The sequence below is a fragment of the Clytia hemisphaerica genome, unplaced genomic scaffold, assembly GCF_902728285.1.
Source record: "Clytia hemisphaerica strain Z4C2 unplaced genomic scaffold, Clytia hemisphaerica genome assembly, whole genome shotgun sequence".
NCBI lineage: Eukaryota > Metazoa > Cnidaria > Hydrozoa > Leptothecata > Clytiidae > Clytia > Clytia hemisphaerica.
This window is the reverse complement of record NW_027104548.1, coordinates 845,394-869,868: the sequence shown is the minus strand read 5'-3', so window position 1 is coordinate 869,868 and position 24,475 is coordinate 845,394. Positions and strand designations below refer to the sequence as shown.

At 34.3% G+C, this 24,475-nt stretch overlaps 2 protein-coding genes across 2 annotated transcripts in view; one reads left to right on the top strand and one right to left on the bottom strand.

Annotated features, from left to right (window-relative positions):
• LOC136822761 (uncharacterized) overlaps window positions 1-5,541 on the top strand; it is a 14,214-nt gene extending 8,673 nt beyond the window's left edge. Inside the window, exon 3 of the mRNA XM_067079043.1 lies at window positions 2,410-5,541. Coding sequence (XP_066935144.1) covers window positions 2,410-5,489 — 3,080 coding nt within the window. The 3' untranslated portion in view covers window positions 5,490-5,541. The remainder of the gene's footprint in view (window positions 1-2,409) is intronic.
• LOC136822778 (translation factor GUF1 homolog, mitochondrial-like) overlaps window positions 1-22,153 on the bottom strand; it is a 54,170-nt gene extending 32,017 nt beyond the window's left edge. Inside the window, exons 1-15 of the mRNA XM_067079060.1 lie at window positions 22,078-22,153; window positions 21,375-21,423; window positions 20,655-20,769; window positions 20,276-20,361; window positions 19,902-19,967; window positions 19,639-19,719; window positions 17,326-17,403; window positions 16,854-16,937; window positions 16,542-16,606; window positions 16,226-16,338; window positions 15,676-15,766; window positions 15,236-15,377; window positions 14,623-14,732; window positions 14,326-14,404; window positions 12,199-12,247 (exon numbers count right to left, since the gene is read on the bottom strand). Coding sequence (XP_066935161.1) covers window positions 12,199-12,247; window positions 14,326-14,404; window positions 14,623-14,732; window positions 15,236-15,377; window positions 15,676-15,766; window positions 16,226-16,338; window positions 16,542-16,606; window positions 16,854-16,937; window positions 17,326-17,403; window positions 19,639-19,719; window positions 19,902-19,967; window positions 20,276-20,361; window positions 20,655-20,769; window positions 21,375-21,423; window positions 22,078-22,106 — 1,237 coding nt within the window. The 5' untranslated portion in view covers window positions 22,107-22,153. The remainder of the gene's footprint in view (window positions 1-12,198; window positions 12,248-14,325; window positions 14,405-14,622; window positions 14,733-15,235; window positions 15,378-15,675; window positions 15,767-16,225; window positions 16,339-16,541; window positions 16,607-16,853; window positions 16,938-17,325; window positions 17,404-19,638; window positions 19,720-19,901; window positions 19,968-20,275; window positions 20,362-20,654; window positions 20,770-21,374; window positions 21,424-22,077) is intronic.
• Between the last annotated feature and the right edge of the window lie 2,322 nt (window positions 22,154-24,475).

The window sequence follows — 24,475 nt, the reverse complement described above, 5'->3', positions numbered from 1 at the left end:
CTTTGTGCAAAAAATCATAAAGAATGAAAGAGCCAATCTCAAGAAAAGCTAATACCTAAGTAATTGTTAATGTGCTTATAAAAAAATATCGAATTTGGCCAGTTTTTCTATAAAAACACGCCCAGCAACCAAAATTTCATGTCTAAACACACATATTCTTCAAAAGTAAGCCCTCATGAGCAAAAAAAAACATCTATCTCATAAAAAATATTGAGTAATTTGACTAAGAACATTGATGTATGCTTATTAATAGTGATTCTTATAGATAAACATGCGTTTTTTGAGCCAACAAAATTTTTTTGCAAAAATCTGCTTGAGCCATCTTTTAACTATGATGGTACCCGACTATGCTATAACTATCATTTTCACTGAAGTGAATCCTCGATCATCGAACGTCATCACTGTGAAAAAAATTCTCACAAATAATCATTCAGTCAAAAGATATCAAACAAAGTTATAAGCTGATTGACGTCTAAAAACGCTGTTTTCTGCAGTTTTTTGCTGTTTTTTGGGGTCAATCACTTATTAACTTTGTATCATAACTTTATATTGAATAAATATTTTAATGAAATTTCTTCACAGTGATGATCTCCTAAGATCAAAGAATCTCTCCAGTAAAAATGAAAGTTATAGCATTTTTCTACAAGATCTTCCGTTTTTTCTTCTTCATTTTCATCTTCATTTTTAGAATTTTTTAAAGATTTTTTTATTTCAAATTGTTCCACACACTAATATCTTTCCAATGATACCAAATTTATAAAGATTGAAGAATTCCTTCAAAATTTATAGGTAAAAGAAAAAAGAGTGCACACTTATCGTGAATAGACTTTAATATGGCCTCGGGACCGTAATATAAGAAGGAAACAACAGTTGCTTTGAGTGCCTTAAGGGAAGAAATTTTGTCGGATAGAAAATTTGGCGGATTTGGATTTAAATTAAGTTCTCGCCAAATTTAAGTTTTTCGGCCATCCGCCAAAATGTCTTCCCTTCAGGTATTACAAATCAAGCTTCTCAATATCACAGGAAAAAATTATTTATTCCCTAGCCTAGAGATTGTTCATTTTCAGATGTGGTTTTTTATTCGATCACATTAGTCTAGAATTTTAAGTTCGGGAAAGTAAGGAAACTAGGGAAACCTATTTTCCCATGCTGGAAGTGTATTACCAATGTGTTAGTGAAAACGGATTTCCACATGTGGAAAACTAATATTTTTAACTTTCTAGTTGCCCATTCAGAATTGCATCGCGAAATTAAAAATCCCAAGTTTTTCTAAACTGATTATGGATGAGTCGGGAAAAGAGAGATCACGAGTTTTTAAAATGATTACTTTCTACAAGCTAGGGAAAGGAAATATCACGAATTGTGACCTTGCTTGCTTTATTCTATTCTTTCTCTGGATCGGGAAAAGTGATTTCTCGAATTAGGGAAATAATGTTTCCCAGATTGGGAAATTCGATTTCCCGAGCTCTTTAATTTGAGTGTATCCTTTAAACAATTAATCAAATCAAAACTTATTTTTCAAACCTTCAAATAAGGCTATTCAATCAAAAAATTTTAAACCTTCACAAATTAGAGCCTAAAGTTCGGGAAAATTATTTTCAGGTTAGGGAAAATTGATTTCCCTAACTTGTATTACGCATGCATGAGAAAAAACCACAAGTGATTTTTCACTCAAAAGTGTTCGAGTCGTATGTAAAGCAAACCATTATAGGGTTGTATTCGATCAGTGTGTAACACAACGCTAAAGGTGAGGCGTCCCGCCAGGGCGGCCTCATTCGTTCGCAATGGACTTGCGTCGCAAGGGCTCAGTGGATCGGTGAGACGGGTTTGAGGTCATTAAGTTGGCTCTCTAGTGCAGCTCCACTGTTGTGACAAAAGTGCCGGGATTCTCAAAGTAGCGCAAGTACATGTCAGAACGAATGAGAGCTATCGAACCAATGCTCACAGAATGATCGAATACATTTACTTATTTTACCAGCTTTCTATAAATCAGGATTTAATTCGTGAATATGGGTAACCCTATGGGGTTTTATTGGGTTTCGCTCGAGAAAAGCACTTTTCAATAATAGGGAAATTTAACATCCATAGGTAGTCATAAGATCGGGAAATTTCATTTCCATAACTAGGGAGCTGTTGCATCTTCCCTAGCTAGGGATTGGTTAGGGAAAAATCCAGATTTCCAGATCTGAAAATATATATTTCCATAGCCTAGGGAATCAAAAATCTTTTCCTGTGTATGTCATGAGCACTTTGAAATGTATTGTAAGTTCTCTCAGATATATTGCAAGCACTTACCAATACATTCCTGACAATATATTACTGTTGTAGCCCAGTCAATAGCATTGTCAGTGATTGTATAGTGTGAGAAACAGGATCGTGAACTTGATTAGATTTACTATCTATTTTCAGCTTTGTTCGCCGCTTCGATCATGCTAAAACAGAACAAAGTCAAGGCTCTCATCAACCATCTTGTCGACCAGCCCTTCTCCTTATCAGAGAGTGATGTCTGCTACATTCCGAGGGAAGAAACATATGTCAACCTATCGGTTCTCAAGAGCAGTAAAGTAGAAGAGGAGTTCACCAACTCAGACCGTGAAACTATGATGAAGCTCGAACATATGAAATTAGAGAGTATCCCAATGGAAGACCTTTTCAAAAAAGGAGACGAGATCGTAGTCGTGAGAGGGTCTGGAGGCAACGGGAAGACAACTTTCATTAACATGTATGACCTTAAGTGGGCGAAAGGTGAGCTAAAAACCGACATTCCAATTGAATTCGTCTTTAGTTTTGCATGCAGAGAGCTCAACACTGTCCTTCATGGAGTCAAAAGCTCGGAAGATCTTTTCGAAAAGTTTTATCCAGAAATATTTAAGCTCATTACAGTTGCCGACTTGAAGGAAATCGCTGACAGAGTTATGATTGTCGTCGACGGCGTCGATGAGCTCCAGGACATTTTCCAAATGGAACAAAAATCTACCTCGGAGTACCATCATCTTCGACTTGTCCAGGAACTAATCGACCCCAAAGGAGTTCTTCTACCCGGACACAAAACAGTCATTTGTGGCCGGCCAAAAGCTGCAGAGTTCGTCAAATGCAGTTTAAAAAAGAACATTATTAAAACAGTGGTAATCTGCGGTTTTAACCCTGAAAACGTGGCTGAATATATTGAAAAATTCTTTGGTGAGAATAACGAAAAAGCGGAACGAGTGAAGGAGGAAATAAAAAACTCTCACAATTTGAAAGTCATGTCGAGTGTACCAGTATTTTTATGGATCATTTGTCATATTTTCTCTGAAGAACTCATTACGAAGCCGTTAACCTCGAACACAGAGCTGTATTTTTACAGCTGCTTGGTATTCCTAAGAAACCATTCCAGAATTAACAACGGTGAACTCAAACTGGATTTGAATTCAATAGTTAACGACGAGACAATCTTGAAATCGTTATACTCGCTTATGGAGCTATCTACGAAAACATACATGGAGAACAAGATGGTTTTCACCGAAAACGAAATCAAAAGCATGCCATTTGGACTACAATACCAAGACACAGGATTCATTACGAAGTACAGTGGCATCGGAGTGAGCAGCGAAGTCAGGTTCCAGTTTTCCCATTTAGTACTTCAGGAATACCTATGCAGCTTATATATCTCCATAACGACAGCAATCAGCCCTTATTTATCAAACCGTGAGTTATCCAGCTGTTTACCGACAATCCTGGGGATCGAACGAATGCGAAAAGATAAAGAGAATAGTCTTTTCATTACATTCTTTGATAACTTGACTAGACTTTACACAACAACAACGCCCTTTATACAAAGGGCATCGAATTGGTTTCAAAGCTTTTTATTTCAGAAATACATGAAAAAGACTATCATTCCGCAAAGTATGTTTCACAGAAATGTTCTTATGATTGACTGCAATCAACCGGTCTGTAAAGACTTTTTGGCATTACTATATGAAGCAAAGTTCGATGTCGACATTCCATTCCAAATTGAGAGCTGCAGGGTGATAAACTGCACTAGAGATGACGACATCAGAAATGCCATCTATTTAATCAAGAAATCGAAATTGCCGATTTTTGTACCATGGAAAATGATAAGAGGAAAGTCATTGACCCTGTACCACTCAGCAGAATGTATAAACTTCATCGACATTATTTACGAAGGTAAACTTTCAATAAGTGAAACTCCGAAGTTGATGAACTGTGTTATCAATCACACATTTTACGACAAACACATGAGCAATCGCCCACAAAAGGTGAATTATCTTATAAAGATTTTGAACATTAAAACTTTCGTTCTACCCGAGAGGATGATGAAAGACTATGTCTTAACCCTTGACGGTTCATTAGAATGCGTATCCACAATAGACGTTATTTACGAAGGTAAGCTTTCGGTAATTAACACTCCGAAGTTAATGAACTGCGTTATCGACGAAAACTTTTATAAAGACTTCATAATCGGTCGTTCAGAAGGCGTGAATTTCCTTCTTGAAAAGCTAAACGTCAGAACAATCACTCTCCCAAAAACACTTATTCCTAATGGTAAATTATTGAGCCTCAGCGATTCAGAAGAATGTATTGAATTGATTAATTTAATTCAAGATGGAAGACTGACCCTTTCCCACACTATAAGGGCCGTTATGTTACCAAATAACATGATCCAAGATAAGGAAATGCTGGTTATAGACGATACAAGAGAGTGCACAGCTGTTGTTAAGTTTTTATTTCTTACTCGTAAACACCTTGATATTTGTTTAGAAGAAGGGCAAAAGATCACCACCTGTCTCATTAACGCAAATGCTGACTGTGACTTCGAAATGGTAGATGCTATCCTTCAAAAAATTGGTATCAAAACTCTCAAGCTACCGGAATATGATAGGTCAACTGAAACTTTAAAAATTCATAGTAGTAATGAGGTGAGAGAGTGGAAGCTTTTTCTGACGCTTATTCAAACAGGAAGGTACATATTTGAAGATCATATTAGAGAAGTTATTGTATACAGTTTAAAGCCGTCAGAAGCAGCTGGGATGGAATCATTACTTGATTGCTTAAATATAAAGTCGATCGAATACCTCAACTTCAATCCGTTAGAAAAAATCGACAGTGACATGATCCAACTTATTTCCAAAAAGTTTTTAGGTCTTGGTAATCACAAAACGGTAAAAGTCTCAATTGGATTCACTGACATTTCAACGATAATTTTCTGCAACAACGAGAACCACCTTACGTTAAATTACGCAGATCATAAGGATTTCGCTAATTTACATCAAGTATTGTTTGATAATTTCATCGTTGAATCAATATATTTACTTTACAACAATACCGACATTTTGGATAACCAGAACATTGAAATAATCTTGGATGTATTAAAATACTCCGTCAATAATATGGTAGATACGTGTGTGTGTACTCCGAAAGATGGACCAGCACGTGAATTTTTAAAAAATCAAAAAATGCATGATAAGTTTGCATGCATGATTTATTAGTCAGCCCCGGTGACTCTTCAAATCGGTTCGACGATTTTTTTCCCGCTGGTCGTCGTTAAGACTTTCATTTTTAATTCCGATTTCGGATTATTTTCGGGAAACAGGATTTCGGGATTATTTAGCGCGCGAAAATAATTTTTTCTTAGCAAGATAAAATAAGAAAAGAAAAAAAAAACACATAACATAAAAAGAAGCCTTATAATTAATAATAAGAAAAAAAGAAGAGAAAAAAATTCTTTTTTGAGTCATATCCAATAGTTAATAAAAGATGCTTTTGCATTGTAAATAAAGAGAGCTAATTATAGAGAAAGCATATATGGAGAAAGTGAGCATTTTAAAGAAATTTTTTTCCTTCGAATAATGTTAAGTTATATACTACTTGTAGACTATTTCTTCTATCTGGGTCTTTTATTATTGTCATGGAAAGAGTATAACAACAACGGAATAAATCTTTTTCACCGACTTCTGCTTTGGATACGGATTCCACTATGCACTGCTCTGTTATCTTCTGAACGTTTCAAGCAAATAGTTACGTTCTTTCAAGCTGCTCAGATTTTAACAAAGCCAGATGATTTCTTATCTGTACTTCCTATTAATCATTCTAAGCCTTCTAAACATTTTGGGCAGCGCAGCTGGTTTATTTTTATATAAATGAGCAGGGGGGGGGGGGTCGGTAGTAAAATCTCAGACATAATGACGTTTACTACGGTGGTGGTGTGACGAAAAATCGAAAAAAAATTTTACTACCCAGGGTAGTTAAATACTAAAATGGGTGGTATCTATGTGTTAAATGTTGAAAAAATTTTACTACCTGGGTAGTTAAAACTGGTAAAATGGTAAAATTAGCAAATTTTAGCTATGTATTTTTGTAATTCTTTTAATTTTTTGGATGACTTTTCTGAAAAAAATCTGAAAATTTTTATAACTTGAAAACATTTTCTGTTGGAAAGTTGTTGGCTGCAAACAAAAAATTCTCGAGATTTTTTGTCAATTCTAAGGGCAAAACATTAATTTTTGCACAAAGTGAAAAATGTGTCACAGAAATAATCATTTTTTAGCTTTTTTTGTAAAATCAGTCCGAAAAGCAACCAAAAAATAGGTGGTCTTTATGACAAATTGTCCCAAAAACTTTTACTACCAGGGTAGTAAAATACCTCTTCCAGGAATCTGGGTGGTGGTATGTAAAAATTCATAAAAATTCTTTTACTACTCATATATGTCTGAGATTTTACTACCGACCCCCCCCCCTGAAATGAGCGTTTAGAAAATTTTGCGTGAATCAGACAAAAATTACAGGGAAAGTAGATAGTCTATCACCATGCTTGATATAATTTAGTATCTATTTCATATGCCTATTCAGTTGTTCGTTTACTTATCCATATAGTCTCAATCAAGCCCAAGTTAGTATTTTCAATTCCTATCTCCTATCCAATTTTGTATAGTCCAACCTAATTTCAAATTTCATCATCTATTTCATTGGCGGTCTACCCACAGATATCTAAGCCCGAAGGGCTAGATAGGCAACTTTAAGCTTTCTCCAGCAAAAAAAAGTGAAGCAGAAATTTGACTTTTTAAATTTCGTGCCGATGGATAGGATCTAGCATTTTAATTGTTTTCGGAGCGCGAGATAAAAAAAAGTAGGCGGCAAACGCTATTTCACATCTCTCAAACCGGTGAAATTGCATATTTTAGTCACGTGACTCTGGTAGGAAATCCTTCCAAAGATGAGCTTCACTTTTTGATAAAAGCCGCAAATCTAGCCCTTCGGGCTTTACAGATATCTGTGGGTCTACCAGTATCATGTTTTTTTTTCAAGTAAAGTTAGTTATTTATTTTACTTTCACATTAAAATATTGAAAATGACAAATAGACCTTGCATAACCGGTTTATCTTCGTTTGGCTACATAGGTATTTTATCACTTCTAGTCGCAGGGACTAGCTATCGTCCCAATTCCGAGTCAATCTTCTAGGTATAATTACCAATACTCTACTCCCGGGGGGATACTTAGGCAAATGGAGGGTACCGTATGTGCCGCCCTTAAGGGTACCTTTTTTGGATTTTGGATTAGTCCCGCTAAGGGTCGGAAAAATCAGAAAATCAAATTTCAGTCCCACTAAGGGTAGGAGAAATAGGAAAATTTCAGCTTTTTACCCCCAGAAAGATCGAAATTTGGTCAAATTTGTCCCGGTAAGGGTCGTTAAAGTCACAAAATTTCCTTTTTTTCTCCTTTTTAGTCCCGGTAAGGGTCCGAGGGTCAAAAGTCGGGCGGCACCCCTCCGTCAGCTCGCAACCCTAGTACCCCCCCCCGGGATTCTGCTTACCAATTCTACTTTGCTAGCGTAGCCAGTTAGAGCATCTCACTAGTATACATAATATTTTTATAAACATAAATATTTTTCTAGACTTTTTACATATATATTATATAATATTTTCAGCCGAAGAGGCAAATGTAAATTTTGGAGATTGAAATATACCATTATTATCATTATCTATATATTAATAGCCGTAGTCTGTATGTCTGTTTTCTGTTTTCTGTGTGTCACAATTTTTTTTTGTTCTAGATAAGATTGTATTGATTGACAGATCGGATAGAGCTTGGTTTAGACTTTATTCAGCCTTTGTTTTGAAATTTAAGGTCCATCTACATTTAGTAATTTTAATTTCTGCCCATGCTTGCCTCTTTCTCTCTTCTTTTGTTTTAAATGTTTTCGAATGTATTTAACGATCGTATTTATTAATGACATTCGGATTATTTTCAAAACAAAACAAATTCATTTCATAGAAAAGAACATTTCAAATGTAAATCAAAACATAAAAATCAAAAGGTTTGTCGGACAAATAACAGCATTCAAAGGGCGATATAAAGCATAAAAATAATTAGTCAAACAACTACCTGCAGAGTCGTTTCAAACGTATAAACGATTCTCTTTTTGATAACTTTTGACTTGAACAAAAAAATATGTCACGTGGGGACAGCAAACGATCCAAATGGTTAAAATATAAGACATCCGGGGAGGGTTAGAGTCAAACATTTTAAAGATTTCTTTTTTTCTTATTTGATCGTGCTTTTCGGCCAGCTTCAACATCCAAAGGACTTTTAGTGCGTTCAGCTACAGATTAACCGGCGTGCGACACCGGGCACCGGCTAGTTATTATTGCCCGGGGGGCAGTGGGTTTACCAACTGACGGTATGTGCGGCGAAAAAATTGGCTTTTAGAATCGTACCCTTACAGTGCAGAAAAAAATCGGTGAAATTCATACCCTTACAGTGCATTTTTTCAAATTTTAAACTCTTTTAGAGCAAAAAAAATCAACATTTTCGAGCAAAAATTTGCAATTTTTCCCAGATTTGCTGAAATTTCCACCCTTACAGTGCATTTATCAGAAGTCCACCCTTACAGTGCATTTCTGATATTTTGAAAAACATACCCTTAACCGCCGCACATACCCGTCGGTCAATTTGCCTGACTGCCCCCCTCGGGTATTATTGTTATTATTATATTAATTCTTCCTGAAAAATATATTGGTTGAAAATGTCCCTGAAAACGCCAATTTTTCATATTTCTCTAAATAAAAAGTAAAAATTTGTCTGTAGCTTATGTCACTATTTTTAGACACTTAAATTTTTCTTTGTTTTTTAAACTACGTACTGCATAAGATTTATATTTTTTGTATTAGCATAAATCCTTTTAGATTTTCTATATTTAGATTATTTTTTATAAGAAAAGTGATCAATTTTTCGTTTTCATTAACCAGAAGTTAATTATTCAAATTTCCCGAGTTATTTTCCCTAGCTATTTTGCATATGACGTCATAATTTCACTTTTGTGACGTCATAATTTCACTTTTGTGACGTCATTATGACGTCATTACAAAAATGAAAACTCGAGTTTTTTTCAAGCTTTTTTAACCTTTCGAGTTATTTGGTGTTTTTTAACTCGGTCTTTTTCGTGCCTTTATATTTTCATGTTGATATATTTAACGGAAATCTTCCCCATCAGATCAGGTAACAAACCCTTATTAAGTCGAACTTTCCATAACTCGAATAAATACTATAAAAATATAACGCAAATAACTCGGAAACTTTAACGCACGCAAAAAAACCCGAGTTAAAATTTATCAAATGACTCAAAAAAGTTGAGGGCACAAGAAAAAAACCGAGTAAAAGAAAACACAAAATAACTCGAAAAGTTTAAAAGCTCAAAAAAAACTTGAGTTATGGTTTTTGTGATGACGTCATAAATGACGACACAAATCTGAAATTATGACGTCACAAAACTGAAACCATGACGTCACATGCAAAATAGCTCGGAAAAACATAACTCAGGAAAAATAGCTCGGGAATTCCAGGCCTCGATCTGCTTTTATCTTTTTCCTTTTTCGTCAGTTCTTCTGTACCCTTACGTGTGTACGCAAAATATACTTATGACCGATATTTAAAAAAATATATCTGCTGTGAAAAGTATTATTAGTTACACGGTCTTCTCTCGTCTTAGACTTGGCAAGCCTCGCCACCAATACGGTTTTTACTGACCCTGTATATCCCGTATCCCACCTCGAGACGACCGTGCAACGGATTTATCCCGTTGAAGTCCCTTTGCATGTGTTCCAAAAGCACGAAAAATTTTCAGAACTCTCAAAGTAGATACTTACAATAAAGAGCAAACTGTAAAATTGGGATATGTGAAAGTGACATTTTATAGCATCGCAATTGAAAGTCTTCCTCAATCCATATCAACCCAAGAAAAGTAAAAATCAAAATTACTTAAAGATTTTCTGCATCCTATTGACACAAACATTTTCAATCACTACAATTCATGTCTTTTCCCCTTTTTTATTTTTTCTGTCTTTTCAAAACAAAACATTCGAATTTTGAGCAAAACATTCGAAAGCGCATTCGTCAATATGCAATGTCTTCTTTTTTTCTCAATTGAATGCGAGGTAGACAGATACGGTTTATATCCCACCTCCACGTGATGTCTTTCGGCCAAATGGAATCAGTAGAATCTTACTGATGCGGGATAAAGTTTATTATTTAAAAATTTCTAAAAGACAGACACTTTCGACCAAATCTGAAGTGTTTGAGTCTCTTTAAGATTACTTTTTCGCTAAAGTTCTTGTCTCCCTAAGGTTCAGTTTTCGGAAATTCGATATTCTCGAACCTTAGTATAGCTCGGCTTCTCTAAAGACGTAATCAGTGTATCTTTGTATCTTTGGTTGATATCTGACCAATATTCGCTATCACACCGCAATACAAAGTGTAAGCTTCCCACACGCTTTTATCTGAGTGATGGCACCGTACACTCTTTGTACGGGAAAATCGGGTTGATGCTCAATATGTTTAGCTAAAATTCATTTTCAGCCTTAATTTATGCTTAATTATATGCTTAGACTTTCCTGAAACAAATTTTTCAAGTCGAAACATTGATTCGGCTCAAAGAATGAAAGTTTATTTGTAATTTTGCGCCGCAGGCGAAAATCTTTGGTCTAGGAAAGCTCGAACAGCTTTTAAAAAGGTCAGCACTCTAGAAAAGTTGCTTATAAGCTTATAACATATGCTTATAAACTTATGCTTAGGCAAGATCAATTTGATTAGTTGTTTTACGGGCCTGACCGACCCTAAAATTCAAAATAAAAATAAGATTGCTCGGGGTACCTAAGGCACTCCCCAATGGTCGCATGAGGTCCTGCCCCTTAAAGTAAAAGCTTTTTAGTTTTTTTCGAAGCATTTTGATATAAAAATGAGATGGGGCATTGTCAGATGGTCCCGCTTGCTAAAAATCGAAAATTTAAAAAAAAAACATTTCTTTTTTGCCAACCTTTAATTATTGTGATGACGTCACAGAAATAAGAACCTGAATAACTTCCAGTAGGAGAAAGCTTTTGGCTTCAAATTTTACGAAAAAAATATTAAACTTTTTTGCTGACGTCAGCATATTTCAGGCAAAACTTTTTTTAGCTAATTTAGCTGACATCATCAAAATCTTTTTCGTGAATTGCTTCCTTTCATCGATTTATACCTTTGGTGAAAATTTGAAAACTTTTTTCTACTTTAAGTTATTCAAGATTGGGCGAAAATGAGGTTTTCTCGAGATTTTTCAATTTTTCAGCAAGTGGGACCATCTGACCACGTCCCCATCCCATTAGAACATCCAAAATTTTTAAAGCCTTTGGATGTTCTTCATTTTTTGGGCTTTAAGCCTAAAAATGTTCTTAACATGTTCTTATTTTGACCATTTTTTGACTATTTTTACCCATTTCTCTAGGAAATCGGGTGCTTTCATTTCCGCAAAGCCTTAAAATGTCCTTAACTTGTTCTTAACATTTTGGACATCGAAGCATTATGTTCTTTCATAGTTTGTTCTTATAAAAAAAAAACGTGTACAGACTGTCAAATTTTCAAAGTTTTGGTAGTTTTACAAGTTTTTTGAGAATTTTATGTTCAATCCATGAATTCGAGCTTTTTGTCAAGATTTAGAAATTTTTGCTGCTAGTTTAGGAGATTTTATAAGTGAAATTCTACTTTTATTTTTATTATTTTCGCCGTAGTCTGGCCCGTAAAATAAGAAATTAAATTGCCCTCTTCTTATAAAAAAGTGAACAAGAAAACAATCACAATACTCACAAAGGACAATTAGAGACTCCTATCTTTCGTTAGCCATTCTCTTTGTTAAAGGGATACCATAAATAAGTAATAAGAAGGATTACCTTGATAAGGGACATTTGGTGTTGTCATTATCACATCTGTGTCATATTCCTGTCATAAGAGATGAAAAAGAATCCCGATATAAAAAAGTTTTACTCAATACCTTTGAATATCACAAATCTTTTATAAGAATGTCAGAAGTTTTTGATGACTTCAGGTGGTCTTAACTTTTTTGGGTTTTCAGCCTAAAACTTTCCCAAAATGTTTTTATTTTCAGCATTACGAGTACTTTAGTGTAATTTTCTAAAAAAATGAACATTTTTAAGATTCTCGAAAGTCTTAAAAAGTTTCTTAGATTTGTTCTGCCTCGAAGCTTAATGTTCTTATAACTTTGTTCTTATAAAAAACGTGAACACTTCTGGTAGACTTGCTGTCAAATGTGATACTGTAAAGGTTTTTAAGCTCACTCCAGTGATTGGTTTTACTAAAATTACAGTTAATTAATTTTTTACCAAAGCCTCGGCGTACAAACTTTCGCGAGCAGAAACTTTCGCGATTTTCGCAAATTTTGGCCCTTTTCGCGAAAGTTAATGTTTTTGAAAATTCTTAACAGGGTAAATCGCGAAAGTTTATATTCAATTCAGCATTGCGGACGAAGTAAAACTCAGAATAAAAACATACTGGTTTAAAATATTTCGCTCTCTCTTAGAGCATCTTCAGTTTTTTTGAATAACAAAGACGTTTAACAATTATATTTAACGACGCTAGAACGGCATTACAATGACTTCTTCAGTTTTTGACGTTTTGAAAGTTTATATTCGCGAAAAATTCTTAAAAAAGAAAACCAATAAAACTTCGAAATCGTAATAAATATAAAGTTTTCAGCATATTTCTAGCCTTTTTGAAGTCAAAGAACAACCGTTTTTATCGGATTCAAGGAAAATTGGTAACTTTTTACAGGCCCGGCGGAAGCGGGGAGACTGGGGAGACTTCAGCCTCCTCACTTTTGAGCAATTTAGATTTTTTTTCTCAAATTTCTAGCGAATTTCATCTAATTTTGAGCCTTCAGCACCCCCCCCCACTTTTACCGCTTTTCTGCCGGGCCTGTTTCAGCCGATTTCTGTTTAAAATTTCTCATGTTCATCAACGATTCGCGAAAGTTTATGCTCTCGAAAAATATTTATTTATTGAATTCGCGAATGTGAATGTCGTAAATTTCACGATTTTTCAAACTCGCAAAAGTTTCTGCTCGCGAAATTTTGTACGTCAAAAGTAGGTTCAAAATATCGTATTTCTCCCGTAATGTTTATCTTTGATATATTTAATACCGGGTGCGCCACAAAAAAGTTTCTCTCTTTAAAACTAATTTTCTCGAAATCTAAAAATTTATAAATAACCATTCCTATCCCATTGGAAAGAAGAAAAATAAGCTTAAATTTTGATGCGTCATTTATTGAATTTAGTTCATTAGATTAAAAGTTATGTCCAACTGAATAAAAAAGTTACTTTCAGAAAGTGCTCAAAAACGTTAAAAATCGACCTATCAAATTAAACAGAAGCGTAATTATTTGATACACCAGTATTTTCGTTTTAGTCATCAAAAATGATAATTAGTTGTCTAAATGACATTTTGTTACATAAAGGAAGGTTGAATACATTAAAAGGAAGAAAATTCGTCGAAAAAAGCCAAAAAATCTAGTAAAATTCAGAAAAATACATCAAATATGGGTTTCGAGGTACCCAGCCTTACATAGACTTTATCCAGTCTGCAACCAAAAATCTGAAGAAAATCTCGGTAAAAGTAAATTAAAATGATTTTGATGAACGTTTCTAAACCCTTTTGATCCATCAGTTTCAAAATTTATGTGTTTAATTACTGAAAAATGTTCTTAATCATGTAAATCCTATTGCGATTGCTAGTTTTAAAATAAAAATTTGATAGGTCGATTTTTAACGTTCTCAGGCACTTTCTGAAAATAACTTTTTTATTCAGTTGAACATAACTTTTGATCTATTGAACCGAATTTATTAAATGACCCATCAAAATTTAAGTTTATCTTTCTTCTTTCAAATGGAATAGGAATGATTCTTTTAAAATCTTTCGATTTCGAGAAAATCAGTTTCAAAGAGAGAAACTTTTTTGTGGCGCACCCGGTATCTTCCAACCACTTCTTAAGTCACATGGTTACCTGAGCTAATCTTTGCTTGAAAACATCCATGTGAAGTAATCCCAAGAATCCCAAACGCCAACCTTGACCAAGAGCTGCACTGGAAAATAAAGAAATTGATCGGTGACGTGAACCTTGATGAATGAACCGTCAGTCTCATCATTTTGCAAAACCGGGGGTGAAATCCACGTAAAATTTTGATCAGCTTGTTTTTTTTTGTTTTTTCTTAGTTATAAAGTATAGTTTAAGGATTATTGTTTTAAAGGGCATTTTATTTTTATGAAAGTCCAGGAAGGACTAGACTACAAAGGTACATACCTGCTATCAGGATGAACAGTTACACTTGCATCGTTTAGGGTTAATTTTTGTATGGATTTTTTCATGTTCTCATACACACTTTGATCGGATGGGAAAGCACCTGCAAATACCTATGTGTTAAGAAAACATCGTTAACTCGAAACTCTATAACTCGAATATCTCCTTAACTCGAACGAATTTTCTCGTCTCTTCAGATAACACCGCCTTATAAACCTTACTCCATAACTCGAAATTTCCTTAACTCGAACAAATTTGTGTTCCCCGTGTGGTTTTGCATTATATAGGGACTGAGACTCAACTGTATAAACAATGATTTTCGTCAACTGGTTCAGAAATTCTAAGCATTTTTCGATTTTTAAAGAAAATGCTATAGTTAACGTCATCGTGATATCAACATAAAACATATTCGGGGGATATTTTATACCGTAATTTTCAACAGAGTTTCATACTCCTCATCGGCTTATAAAATCTGCAAAATTTGTTCCGCCAACCACTTGATTACGTCATCTGGCAGATGATCAGGTTAATTAATTAGATGTTCCCGTTGTTGGATTAAGCTTAATAATAGTTAAAATGATAATTCATCAAACGTAATAAAAGAACAGAATCAAACCATCGGAGTGGGTTGTTTGAAGGTATATCTTTCAGACAATGCTTCATCAACACTGCTGCCATATTTATGATAAATGTCTCCAAGTATAGCCTTTTTCACGTCTCTTATCCCGAGGACAACATAACCGGCTTGACCTGCGTATCTTTAGAAAAAAAAGATTCAGCAAAAAAAATAAAGGTGATTTTCCGAGATCGCATGATAGATAAAGGCATTCCATTGAAGATCTAAGTTCACCCATTTCAAGAAGGTTGATTGATATCATAACTTCATAGATGAAATAGATTGAAAAAAAAATAGTCTTAAAGACTATTTGGCTAATTTAGTCTTGGTTTAAATGACTTTAACTCAATAAAATTCGTGGCTCATTTCCTTTCCTAAAAGGATATTATTTTGATTCAGCAATTTTTAGAGATCGATTTCGATGTCATTTTTAAACTTACAATGTGTCTACCGGAACTTCATCCGGGTGTAAGATTCCCATCTCAACGACGTCATATGATTCTTTCGTGAAATGAGATTGTAACTTATCACCTAAGAAAAATCGAGAGAACAAAGTTTTTGGGCTGATGGAAACTAAGAAAGCCATCAATTCACTTTCATTGACACTTTTTTTGAATTCAGCTCGAATTTTAACCCCGGTTCTAAGGCTGCTTACTATCTTTCTAGTTAAATGTCTGAGAAAATTGCTGTGCTAACTTCTAATAAAATTCTAACGGATTTATGCTTATTGGTTCAGGGCTATCTTTTCTTATAGTAATTTATCGGGTTTATCATAAAAGAAAGTTTTTCTTTACCAGATTGTAAATAACCTTTGACTGACTCCAGAGCTCGAGCAATCTAGTTGCTTATACAAGATAACAAAACACCTGGCAAACCTTAAACATTGATTCAAGCCATTATTTGTAGAATGTATAGCTGTGTATAGAGAAACATCATGCAAACAAATTTGTTGATCTGATTTATTCAGTACAAACTCTTATCTGAACTTACCAACATTTAATTGTCCATGTTTGACAGCCATCAGGCACACGACACCACGGTATTTGTCAAACCATGAATCGAACAGCAATAATGAGACATCTTGATTCATTTCAACAATTGGTCTAAAATTTGTGAAGCCGTTAAAATTATTTACGATTTCTCGTACAAGCCCTTCTGAAAGGTGTTGTACGAACATTAAGCCAGCTGTTCAATATAATTATATATATTCAAATAACGAGGAACATTTGAAAGATTTTCAGCAAAAATGCTATTGGTGATAAAGATTTCATGTTCCTTTTTCTAAAAAAGAGTTATTAAAGATTACGATGGTATAATTGTGTGAACAGCTTCCAGTAGTTTGTCTATTCCAATGCCTTCCTTGGCTGAAACCTATGGAATAGATGAGAAAAATATACAACAGCATTTCGGAAGGAAGACTGTGCTCATAAATATTATTCTCCGAATAAATCCTGATTACTCCGAACATGGCACGTTTTCACTCGAAAGCTCATTGCTCCGATAAGAAGCCTAGGTCATCCAGGCCCAGCAAGAAATTTTGATTTGTATCCAGAGTTTTCGATTCCTATCGATCGAAGATGAACTGAGCGAAACGATACTCTTTTGGAATAATACACACCAATTGTATTTCATCTGGTGCAAAGTCAAAAACACTTTCCAGCTGTTTGACACAACTTTCAACATCTGCTGATGCCAAATCTATCTAAAAGTAGAAGAATAGGTAACAGAAAAAGCTTGATATTTTCTGAAAAAAAAAGAGAAACCTGCTATTCTGGACAACATTGAAGAGTGAGTGAACATTTCGATTTCATATAATGGAAATTAAGGCTTGATATTGAAACTTTGACATTTTTTTCATATGCTCTCAATTATCTAATATAAAATTGGATATAAGGATAAGCGTGCCAGTTGGTAAAAAATATCTCTACACTTAATGAGGGGGAGATGGAATAGGAATAAGACTAATCCAGAAGAAGAGTGAGTTGACAGAACTTTAGGATGGCATGACTTTCAGAGTAGAGAAACTTCTCAAAAATTAAACAGTAGGGGATGTTTAAATAGGTATATTTGTGAACATGGAACCAACATACCTTGTTGACAACTGGGAGTATGGTCAAATCAGCGTCTAAAGCACCGTAAAAATTTGCTACGGTTTGAGCTTGAACACCCTGTGAATATAAATAAAGATGCAACATTATTTTATTGCCTAAAATCCAATTTTAATATGTTTTAGATTAAAACGATGGGCACAGTAAAACATGAGATTTTGTCAAAATATTTTTTCTATAAGCTTAGTAGTAATGGCTACTTGTTTTTCAAGATCAAGATACTTAGGATTTATATTTGTATTTCCTTATTTTGGCTCGTAAACATTAAAAGGATCAAATTCTATTTGAGATACACACAGGGGGTGGGAAAACTTTAGATTTGGATACTATTTTTCGGAGGTCTCTCTAGAGATCATGGAAATAATCGTTTAAAGAAGTTTCTTCTTTTATAGCCTTATCTCTCTAATCCTGAGAAATGATGATGCCCTAATAGAAATGTGTCTCTCAGATAAGACGCTTTTGCAACGCTCTTCGGAAAAATGGCTGAAAACAAACAAAAACATCAAAATTCATGAAAATAACATCAAAATGGATAAAGATCAGCCTTTCGAAGCAGCCTCACCACCTCAAGCTTGCACGCCGTCAAGATGTACCAATGATGAAGACCTGGATCGCTTGGAATGCAAAAAATGTAAAAGATCAGTCCATTATGAGTGCACACAGCTACCTTTGTATCAACTACAAATATTCGTGACATCCTATAACGATCATTACTTATGTTCAAACTGCGTCCGAATAACGAAGAACCTAAGAAATAAAGTGGGGAAAAACACTCAACATATGATGCAAAATGAACTTAAAAAGAAAGACGACGTCATACAAAAACTGAACAACGAGGTCAACACCAACACCCAAAACCCGTGATTCCATCAAAATGATCTCAGAATTTTTCTGGCAGGAAAACTACAAGAAATGGAAGAAAAGACAAGAACCATGATAAAGGAAGAAATCAAGCACACAACAGAAATAATGACGGAGACATCAAATAAAACATACGCCGAAATTACTAAGAAGCACAAAGAAGACTTAAGATCTGCCGAACAACAAAAACGGAAGGAAGAAAGTGAAAAGAAAGACATAGACTCTAGAAAACTGAATATCATCGTTCACGGGTTTCTCGAATATTCAGGCCCAGATAAGGAAAAAGAAGAAAATGGGAAAAAATATGACATATTTCGGTTCCGAGAACTCCTGGAGGACATCAATGTTCCAGAAATAAATGTTACCCACCACAGATTAGGAAACAGAAAAACAAAAAACGGCCGTCCTCTTAAAGTCACCCTCCAAAGTCAGCATGACAAAGATCTTATCATGAAGAATTTACACATGCTGAAAGAAACTTGTTTCTTTCAGGTAAGTATTACGGAAGATTTCACAATCAACGAACGGAAAAAGATAAAGGAGATGCACGAACAAGCAAAGAAACTTAACAAAGACAATAACAATAAAGACTTCAACTGGCGCGTTAGAGGAAGCCCAAGAACAAAACTACGAATCGTTAAAAAATTACAAAATCAAACAAATATATCTTCAAATTATAATGAACCGCAAAAATACACTACAGAAGAAATCGTCAGCGATTGGGCATCAACAGATGATGTAGACTATTCGTCTACAGATGATGATGAATAATTCATTTTGTAAATAGGGGGGGGGGGTTTCACGGTTGGCGGAGGAGCGGAATCGGCCCTTTTTACGGACGGAGTGGCGGAATATGGCGAAAATTTAGACGGAATTACGGAAATTGGGTTCTCTGACGGAGACGGAAAATTAGACAATTTTAGTGCGGAAAAACGGAATTTAGCAAAAAAAATTGCGGAATTTCGGAATTGGTAAAAGATATTCCAAATTTGCGGAATTTTCGACAAAAATATTGAATTTCAAAGGAATTTTCGGTGACGGAATTTTGGTTCAATTTAAGACGGTTTGACGGAAATTGGAGAAAAAATTGGCGGAATTACGGAATCGGATACCTCCTGAAACCCCCCCCCCTAAATAGGCAGTCGAACTCTATTAGCTTTAAAGCTAGTACATATTTGTACACTTTTTTTCGACTTTAAAGAATATACACATTAACATTAACATTAACCGTTCAAATGAATGTTCCTTGAATCTTTGAAAAAGTTCAATGATAAAAATAAAATCTGTCTACATTTCCATATTAGGTGATTTGATGACAATGTTTCAAGATGTTAAAAATAGGGTACCAATATTGCTGGTGGGGTTTTTCCCCGAAATCATTTTGAGCTTTTTAATATATAGTTTAATAATGGAGTCTCGTGTTTAATTATATACCTGTGCTGCGTCAACAACCAACAATGCTCCCTGACATGCTGCTAATGACCTTGATACTTCATAACTAAAATCTACATGACCCTAAAAATAAAAAACCTCGTTAATGATAATGTGCCAGAAATTTTTTCACTGGCTTTACTTATTTTATATATAATTTTATATATTTTAAATATTTCTCCTAGCTTCTTCGAATATCAAAGGGTTACATGAGTACATAATAATCAAATTTTGTAGCTTATAACAGGTTTTCACGTCTTACTTACCGGCGTGTCAATAAGATTGTATAGAAAAGTCTTTTGATTGTTAGCTTTGTAGAACATTGATGAGGTCTGAAAGATAACGGTAGAAAAACGATATGTGGTAAGTAATTGATATCGAAAGACGTAGTGTCATTGGCATCCCTTGTGGTATAAATGGAGTGATCAAAGTCTAACCCTACGCATTATACAAAGGCCAAACCGATGCAATGATATATTTGGTTGGCTCTTTTCTATTTGACTACTTTTATTTCATGAAATCCTTATCAAGCAAATAAAAGAAGAGCTGAAAGGCATAGTTGAAATGAACTATTAATATTATTGCATGATTATTTTATGAGCAGAATCACAAACATGAGAAACTGTGCAAGAAATAGTACTTGTGCTTTGACTGTTATGCCACGTTCTCTCTCCACTTGAAGTTTATCAAGAACTTGCTTGTTTTTTGCATCTTTTTTAATTGTGCCTGTAAACAGAAATAAAGTAGATACACCTTGAAGTATATAAAACAATAAAAAGCTTGAATTTCTATAAAATTTACTTTCGCTAGATTACGAGATTTCTGTTCTTTTTTTAGTTTGGAACTTCAGAAATCTTACAAAATCTTTTTGTTTTTTTTTGGAAATCAGAACCCGCCCCTGTTACAAAACTCAAGTTTATCCAATAAGAAGAGTATAAAAGAAGTAGCAAAAGATTCCAGTCAACTGCAATGCTCCGGTATACATAGCTTATAAAATAATTGTAAATTGACATATCCACCTGTTACTTCCAAAAGACGATCCGCTAAAGTGCTTTTACCATGGTCAACATGAGCAATGATACAAAAATTACGAATTTGTTCATCTAGATAATCATGCAACGGCAATGCTACATTCTAAAATAAAGTAAATTAGGCTGGACTTAAAAAATTTTTGGTTTGCTGTCACCCGACTTACCCTACCTCGAAACCTGCTGACCCAAAACATTTTATTGCCATTTAAAAGATTTTTTTTCCTTCAAAAACTTCAAACAATAAAAAATCAAAACTTGTATCTTGTTTGTCTCAAGCATAAAAATCGTAAATTCCCTGCTAGCACTTCTGTTTTTTATTCAAAATTACCTAAATGTAAACAAACTGTTAACCCTTCCATGGACGAAAATTTCGTAAATCGCCAAAATAAAAAAAATTCCGACCGACCGACCCACCTCCAAAATCTAGGGTCGGGTGACGGCAAACCAACAATTTTTTAAGCCCAGCCTTATCTCTAAATATTCGTACCTTACATTTGAAACATTGAGAAGATTAATAATTGCAGATTCAAAAATATATTTTTGATAAGAATTTAAAATAGCTTGCTTTCGTTTATACTTTCTACTGTAGATTGAAACAAGGGCTTAAACAATAAAATTTACAACTGAAATTTCGTTCTAAACAGATTTAAAAGTTTGAGTTTGTCAACAATAAATATCTGTGCCCAAGTAACAAAATAAAATACTTACCTTGCAGTAATGCCGTTGAAAACTTATTTGGAATTGTTGATAGAAATTTCTGTAAAATAAAAATTTGCCAATAATAACAATGATTTGAGATAACAATTTATGAAAATGAGAGAAAGTTTAATCAAGGCTTCCTTTTGAGTAAAATCTCACCACAGTTGAAGTGGAAGTAAAATTGATTTTTAAAATCAATGGAGGAAAGTATTTCTGGCTGAGGGCACATAGGAATCACTAAATATTTTTTGCTTATTTTTGCAACAATGTTGATAATTGGAAGCGATTAAAAAAGCTTAAAAGGAACCATTAAAAGTTATGGCAGTGTAAGAAAATTCCATACAAACTTTTTCATTTTTTCATAATATGGATTCTATTGTTGAAAAGTGTCATTTAGCATGTTCGCATTTGGTTGTTCAACCATGGAACTTTAAGTACATTAAAAAAGGCTTCAAGAACTTTGTGTTGTCCAATAAAATTGTAAGCATGATGTATTGGTTTCAACTGATTTCAAGGTAAAGTAGTGGTCAAGCATATTTCAAGAGATGTATAAGCTGCTTGGAACTATGCTAAGGTTTGAATTGTGATATTCTATCATTTTCCAAATATTTCCAAAGTTGATTTTCTTTTTACTTTTATGATTTTGATGATGACCTAAGCCAATCAAAATGATTTTAGATAAAATTTGACTTTAAGAAGACTAATATTATACCTTAGCGAATTTTTCTTTCGTAATAACATGCAGTCTTTAGAAAGTTTGTTTTATTGATTCTTATCTTTACTTTTCCCTGAAATGTAGTAAGGATATGTGATATTGGAACATAATAAATGATGATATTATTTCTGATTATTTCAATATTGCTTATAAAGAATCACATGACAAAAACCTAGCTAAATTGAATATCTGAGAAGATTTTCAGGTCCTGATGTCACAGGACCAAAACTACCCAAAAATAAATATTCTCATTTTCAAAACCCATAATCTACCCCTCTCGATATATCCTTAAAATCTCTGATCAAACGAGGAGTCAACCGACTCCAAGCTCTTAGATGATTGCAATTTTGATGATGTAGTGAACTGAAAATGCTTATCAAGCCAATAGTAGAGGCCACTATGTCTTCCCGTGTGCAGCAGCTTGTGCAAAGGGATTTTATGATTGAATATTGTTCCTTGAATGTAGAAGATCAAAATTTGAGAGGTGGGGCCGGGTGTGACTACTCGTTGCCATGGAAACTGAGGTCATTGGTTACTATGGCAACCAAAATAAAAGGTCGTTAAAATTGAAAAATTTTTGTTTCATTTGAAAGAGCATGAAAAACTGATGAAGAAAAAGGTCACAACCTATATCTGAAAATGAATATATTAGGAGATATAAAGGAAATAAGGCAAAATGACGTCATAAAACGATGACGTCATCGAAAAATCAAAATTTGCCAAAATTCGAAAATTTTTGTCTTTTTGAAAAGAAGACCCTCCAGTGAACATAAAATATTATTACGAAAACGTTTGAAAATTCGTTAAAAAAAGTCTATGGTCAAAATTGACATTTTCATTTTTTGCCTGTCGAAGGTTGGAGCTTGCCCAAGCACATTACAGGCAAAATTTAAAAATATCAATTTTTGCTCATAGACTTCTTAAAAAGGATTTTCAGACTTTTTCGTAATAATATTTTTTGTTCACTGGAAGGTTTTCTTTTCAAAAAACCAAAAATTTTTGAATTTTGGCAAATTTTTATTTTTCGATGACGTCATCGTTTTATGACGTCATGTTGCCTTATTTCCTTTATATCTCCTGATATATTCATTTTCAGATATAGGTTGTGACCTTTTTCCTTATCAGTATTTCATGCTCTTTCGAATGAAACAAAAATTTTTCAATTTTGACGACCTTTTATTTTGGTTGCCATAGTAACCAATGACGTCAGTTTCCATGGCAACCGGTGGTCACACCCGGCCCCACCTCTCAAATTTTGATCTTCTACATTCAAGGAACAATATTCAATCATAAAATCCCTTTGCACAAGCTGCTGCACACGGGAAGCTTTTTCGCGACATAGTGGCCCCTACTACAATGCTTGTAAGCCATTCTCAAGCCGCTTAGCTTCTAGCATTATATTTTCAATAAGTGTCTATTGACATATTCAATGATGTCATAATCAATGCAGTGCATATTTTGTCAGCGCCGTGTATATTTTGTCTTTTTTAACAGATCATTAAAAAAATTGCCGTTTTTGGCAATATTTGCCAAAAAGAGCAATAATTCCCGTTTTTATCTTAAACACCCAACTGTTAATCGAATTATATAATTGAGAAAAAGATTGGAAATTTCGATAAGTTCGATAAGCATTTGATAACTTCGATAATTGAAGACTAATTGAAACGATTACTCTTCGATTAGTTTCGATTAAAAATCGAATTCGATTATCTTCGATTGGTTACGCCTGGGTAGTACCGTGAAGTCGGGTAACTTGCATCAGTGGACGCTAACATGCATAGCCCTCAAATGACTGACCAATCAAAGCAGCAAAATTTCAAAACAAATGACCAGACGATCTCAATCGAACGGAATCAACGATCGAACCAGTCGAACCAAATAAAACCCAATCGACCTATTGAAATTTGATTGTAGAACGCAATCAAATCTCAATCGAACGTCAAAATTCTGGGTAATATTCGATTGGTTTGATTGTTGTTTGACTGGTCCGATTGTCGATTCCGTTAGATTGAGATCGTCTGGTAGTCAGCTTAGTGATCTGGTGAGGGTAGATTACTTGAAATTTGATTACCCGTAATGCTACCGGTCTTTTGAAATCGCCAGAAAGTATCGTGAGCACTGATCTCTCTAACCACTCCGAAAAGAATATGATGTCTGTACCCGGAATCGAACGCAACCGAATCCTAATCGAACATCAATCGAAGGCAATCGAATATCAATCGAATCTGAAAATTGCATTCGACAATCGAATTTCAATCGGTCGGTTGCGTTTGATTTGGTTCGACTGGTTCGATCGTCGATTCCTTTCGATTGAGATCGTCTAGAAATGAACTACGTAGCTTCTCTCGCAGCTGTACTCTACCATTTTTGTTTTGATTTAACTTTGTACCGTTAG